At 45.3% G+C, this 6,109-nt stretch overlaps 1 protein-coding gene across 1 annotated transcript in view; it reads right to left on the bottom strand.

The window, feature by feature from the left end:
• Window positions 1–389: 389 nt before the first annotated feature.
• SLC16A6 (solute carrier family 16, member 6) overlaps window positions 390–6,109 on the bottom strand; it is a 17,141-nt gene continuing 11,421 nt past the window's right edge. The window contains exon 8 of the mRNA XM_010856475.1: window positions 390–464. Coding sequence (XP_010854777.1) covers window positions 390–464 — 75 coding nt within the window. The remainder of the gene's footprint in view (window positions 465–6,109) is intronic.

The following is a 6,109-nucleotide window of genomic DNA, read 5'->3' on the forward strand; positions in this document are numbered from 1 at the left end:
GAGTCCTGATGTGGATCCGAGGGGTAGAAACAAGCGCTGTGTCTTTAGTGCTCAGGTGTGCCTCCCGGGGGGATGACATCTGGGCAGGGGCGGGGGGACAGATGGAAGGGTCGGGTCGTGCGCACATGTAAGGGACGAGTGGACCAGGCAAAGGGAGCCACACTCACTGAGGCCTGAGATTTCAAGGAGCAATAACAAAGCCAGTGCTGCCAGCGTGGCAGAACCCAGGCAGAAAATTGTAGCCCCAGGCAGGGCATGGGGAGCCCACATTAAGGATTTGTGGGTTGTGAATGGGATCAGGTATGCCTTGTGCTTTCAAAGGATTGTTGCAAGGCCTCTCTATGGAAAAGGGAGGCCAGGGCGGTCAGGGGTGGAGGTGGGCACACCAGCTAGGAGGTGACCAGTCCTTCAGCTCGGATCACACTGACTGTGGGCTGCTGGCGGACCTGGCAGAGACGGTCTGGCTGTGGATATAGTTAGAAAGCAGAGTCAATAGGATCTGTGAAGGAAGGAGCAGGTCTGGGGAGGAGGACCAGGGGCTTTGCTGAGGGCAGGTTAAGCTGGCTGCGGCACGGTCTGGAGGTCAACGCTGGAGAGGGAGTCCCCGGACTTCCCTGGCAGTCCAGGGGTTAAGACTCCATGCTTCCAGGGCAGGGGCCAGGGTTCCATCCTGGGTCAGGGAACTAAGATCCCCCGTGGCTGCACCATGGTCAAGAAATAAAAATAAACGATTATTATTATTTTTTTAAAAAAGGGAGTCCGCACATAGAGAGTAACATCTGGGTCAGATTCTAGTGGGTAAGTTGCTAGTCTCGTTCGTGTGTCTGTCGTCGTCTTGAGTTGCTGCAAAGGTAGATAAATATTAATAATGTAAATTCATGGCCACAATTTGTATTTTTCCCAGTAATCTCAGGTGAGCTGTATTTTATTTCAAGCTTTTTATTTTATACTGGAGCAGCCAATGAACAATGCTGTGATGGTTTCAGGTGGACAGAGAAGGGACTCAGCCATGCATGCCTGTGTACCTATCTTAAAAGCCTTTATAGATAGTGTTCTGGAGTATCGGTTTTCCTATTCCGTTTCCCCTATAGGAGATCCGCAGTCACTGTGGTCACTGTGATTTGGCTGTGAGACTTTTTCTTACATGAAAACTGAAATTTTTAAGTTCCTGACCTTGACACTTCTTGTTTTGCACCATCAGGCAGTCATGACAGGCGCTGAACACCAGAGGGCGCTAGTTTCCTTATTTATGCAGCAGTCTGCCGTCCACCTGTTGGACTGGACTCGTATTAAAGATAAATCTGCAAACCGGGACAGGTTCTTTTTTCCCAACGGATGTATACTCATGGGAGAGACCTTATCGCATGTTTGGTCTGTAGGTCGGGAAGATCCCCTGGAGAAGGAAGTGCAACCCACCCCAGTATTTTTGCCTGGAGAATCCCATGGACAGAGGAGCCTGGTGGGCTACAATCCATGGGGTCGCAAAGAGTCGGACACGACTGAGCATTAGCATGTACCGTGTTGGAATTGTCTTTATATGGTGGTTTTAATTAATGCTCGTAACCATTTAGAATTTTAAGGGCAACGACTTCTAAACTAGGTATGCTCATGAGCCCCCGTATCTGACACGACTTCTGACATGACTTAGAGCCTGAACTGAACATATCTGGGAGCTTTTAAAAATAAGGATTTATGATCCTTTCTGATTTAGAATATTTGAGGAGTACAGAAGTCTAGGTGTAATAAATATCTCTAGGTGGCCTGAATGGATGGCTGGACCATGAGAACTTTGAGTTAGAATCCATTTTCTGTTTTATCAACAGGTATTAAGCTAAAGGAAGGGGAGATAAATGCACAAAGCTGGGAATTCCCTGGTGGTTTTTTAAAAAGCATAAATGCTACATTTACATAATTGATAACCTTGTTTAAAAGCCTGGAAACACTGATTCAGAGATGCATTTGTCTTAAAAGAGCACATGATCTTAACTCGTTTTTACAACTGGATTAATTTTATTTGGGGGAAGGAAATACTCTATATTTGTAGTGAAATTATCTAGTCAGCAAGGTGGAAGCCAGCCCGCCCTAATCACAGGAAATGAAGCTTGATGGCGGGCTGGCGGCTGTTTGGTCTCTCCTGTCTCTGGCGCCTGTGGCCTGAGGGTCACTTTGGCCACGAGGACCTTTCCCCATTGGTCAGGACTGTTGTTGTTCGGTCACTGTGTCGTGTCCGACTCTGCGACCCCAGGGACTGCAGTGCACCAGGCCTTCCTGTCCTTCACCGTCTCCTGGAGTTTGCTCAAACTCATGTCCATGCCATCCAACCACCTCATCCTCTGTCGTCCCCTTCTCCTCCGGCCTTCAGTCTTTCCCACATCAGGGTCTTTTCGAATGAGTCATCTTTTCACATCAGGTGGCCAAAGTATTGGAGCTTCAGCTTCAGCATCAGTCCTTCCAATGAATATTCAAGGTTGATTTCCTTTAGGATGGACTGGTTGGATCTCCTTGCAGTCCAAGGGACTCTCAAGAGTCTTCGCCAACACAATTCAAAAGCATCAATTCTTTGGTGCTCAGCCCTTTTTATGGTCCAACTCTCACATCCATATATTGACTACTGGAAAAATCATAGCGTGACTATATAGACCTTTGCTGGCAAAGTGATGTTTCTACTATTTAATATGCTGTCTAGGTTCGTCACAGCTTTTCTTCCAGGGGGCAAGCATCTTTTAACTTCCTGGCTGCAGTCACAAAATGCAGTGATTTTTGGTGTCCAATAAGGTAAAATCTGTCACTGTTTCCGCATTTCCCCATCAGGACTGTCGGTATACAGCCTGCCGCTGGTGGTACCTCCGTGATAGTGTCACAGATGCTGTGGAGCGGCCCACAGGCCACATACAACCCACTGCCGATTTTTCTTGACAGCCTTCGAACTAAGCATGGTTTTTGTATTTTTATGTCATCAAAAAAAAAAAAAAAAACCACCAAAACAGTATTTCATAGTGTGTGGAAAGTTTATGGAATTCAAATTTCAGTATCCATGAATTTAAACCTCTTTAAGAATTTGTTTAATTGGAGGATGATTACTTACTAATATCGTGGTGTTTCGCCACACATGGACACGGACCTGCCATGGGTGCGCATGTCCCCGCCTCCTGACCCCTCCCACCTCCGTCCCCACCCTTCCCTTTGGGTTGTCCCAGAGCACGGGCTTTGAGCGCCCTGCTTCATGCGTCGAACTTGCACTGGTATCTGTTTTACATATGGTAATAAACATGTTTCAGTTGCCATTCTCTCACATCGTCCCACTCTCGCCTTCTCCCCCCGAGTCCAAAAGTCTGTTCCTTACATCTATGTCTATTTTGCTGCTTTGCATATAGGATCGTTGTTACTGATTTTCTAAATTCCATGTATTTGCGTTAATATACTGTATTGGCGTTTCTCTGACTTCACTGTGTAACAGGCTCCAGATTCATCTCCCTCATTAGAACTGACTCAGATGCGTTCCTTTTTTATAGCCGAGTAATATTCCACTGTGTACATGTACCACGACTTCCTTATCGTCTGCCCATCTGGGTTGCTTCCACGTCCTAGTTATTGTAAACAGTGCTGTGATGAACACTGGGGTCCACGTGAGGCGGCCGTGCTCATTCATTCACATTGTGTCTGTTGCTCCTCTTGCCCTGCAGAGGCAGAGCTGAACAGCTGTGACTGAGCCTGTGGGGCCCGCAAAGCCTTCAGTAGTTCCTGCCTGGAATTTAACAGAAACGGTTTCCATGGACCGCTACGTGCAGAGGTCATGCTGTTTCCTGACAGACTAGGCTGGTTCTTAGGCCTGTGCTGTCACTATATATGGTTAGTCTAATCTATTTACAGTTACTACTTTTTTTAAAACATTTATCTGGTTGCACTGGTTCTTAGTTGGGGCATGCAGAATCTTTAGTTCCAACATTCCAATTCTCCGTTGCAGCCTGTGGGATCGAGTTCCCTGACCAGGGATCCAGCCTGGGCCCCTGCACTGGGAGCTCGGAGTCGTAGCCACTGGACCCCCAGGGAAGTCCTGTTTTCACCTGTTGCTTTCGATGGGCTTAGCTCTCATTATGTGGTCACTGGATCACTTCATTCATTCGTCATTCGTTTACGAAATAATCCCATTCAACAAACACATCTTAGAACTGTTAACGTGTCTCTAGTACAGTTAAAAGATTTTGTAGAAAAGCTTCGGAAAATGTTATTTTAAACGGATCCTCCCTGAGCTTTTAAAACCTTTGCGGGACCCAACGATGCATGCTGAGACGTCAGTGAAAAACAAACCACTCCCTCTAAATAAAAAAGCCATACATTTATTGCAAATCTAGAAGTACCAGAATGTCACAGAATACAGAACAAATCAGCAATCCTGTTCTCATTTTCTTCCAAACATTTAAAAACCTCGATTACTGACATACTGAAATTGGCATACATTTTTTTTTCCCATGCATTTAACAGAATGGACGTCTTGAGCAGATCGCTCTGAAACCAGTTATAAATATTAAATTGTATCGAACATTCATAGTAAAAAAATAGTAAAGTGCTGAAGTCATGGAGCCGGCAAACGTGCCGCAAGCTGCGAGTCCCTCTGGGCAGTGACATGCGCCCCGCCTGCCCCGTCCCAGCTGTGCCTGCCTCTGACGGACACTCGGTGGTTGCCCCTCCCCGCCCTCCGCAGCGTCTGCAGACTGCCCTGTTTCTCTGGCTGACCCAGCGCTGCACAAAATGCAGCAGGCGCTCAGCTATGCCACTGTCGTGTCAGTGCAGAGAAACGCTCGAGCTTGTGTGTACCTGGAACCAAACTAGGCTTGTTGTATTTTTTCCCCCTGAGTTGTCAAAAATTAACAGTAAAATGAGTAGAGATGGAGCAGCGGCTCTGACCGTCACCTGCAGATGAGATCCGGACACGTGAGTCCGTAGCCCACCTGTTCCCCTCATAACCTGCCCTTTACAGAAAAAAAAATACTATCCGTGTAGTGTGATGCCAAAAAAGAACAGTGACTGGCTTACCCGGTGACCCTGCGACGCAGGGCAATCAAGGTTTCTAGGACGCAACTCATGACGGCGAATTGAATGTCTGCTACCCCTTGTGAAATACAGAAACGCTTCAACAGTGAGATAGTAAAAAAAAATCAAATGTTCAACAATTCAATGAGATATAATTCTGATCAAAGAAGATCCTCAAGTATTCTTAGGCGATAAATCATTTAAAAAAGCTAAGGCGATTTGCTGTTCATCCCCCTGCCCCCTTTCAACCACACACATTGCCATTAAACTGAAGAATCCTTACAACTTGGCCTTTTAGAGAGTAACTTTACAAGTTAAGAGGCATGTCAAGGATTGCAGAAGGGAGGTAAAAATTCTGCTTATGTCTCAGACTTTCTTTTGATTACTTTATTCATTCTAGAATAACTTAATAATAAATAGTGGTTTAAATTAAAGACACTACAATCACATATTTCTGAATAATTAAAAAGCAATAGGAAATTCATTTCTGAATGCCATGCTGTGTGGTCTGTATTGAAATACTGGTAAATGACTGGCCGCACAAAGAAGTGGTCATCTTCACATTTCTGAAGTTCAAGTTAACGTATATTTTTAAAAATCTCCATTTACTGGCCAAAGGTTTGGTCTTAAATTGTACTTTGTTTCCATGGAATATCTGGAAAATTCAGAGGCCCTAATGTGTTAATGGAAACCTCAGAATTTTTCAAAGGTTTTTAAACAATTTGTTCATAGTTCTGAAAATGAGGAATTTTTTCAATGATGTAAGTTGTGTTTTTTTTGAGTGGCTGATTTCATTTCAGTGGCCTGGGCCAGATGTCATTTTCTACGATAGCGGCTTATCAAACGTGAGAGCTCTTCAAACCACTTTGCCGATTCATGTCCCTATTTTAAAACCGGAATGTGGCCCAGAGTCCTCCTGCGCGTCTTTGCGTTGCTGCTGAACCCAGCCAGGCTGATGCACAGAAAGGCGCTCCACTGCTTTTGTTTTGGCATAAAAAACAAGCAAAAAAGAAAACTTATAAGAAGAAAACAAGACGGATGTTGGTAGTGGTTCTCACATACATTACCTTTGAAGTGC

Source organism: Bison bison, unplaced genomic scaffold (genome assembly GCF_000754665.1).
Source record: "Bison bison bison isolate TAMUID 2011002044 unplaced genomic scaffold, Bison_UMD1.0 scf7180017864371, whole genome shotgun sequence".
In the NCBI taxonomy this organism is placed as follows: Eukaryota; Metazoa; Chordata; class Mammalia; order Artiodactyla; family Bovidae; genus Bison; species Bison bison.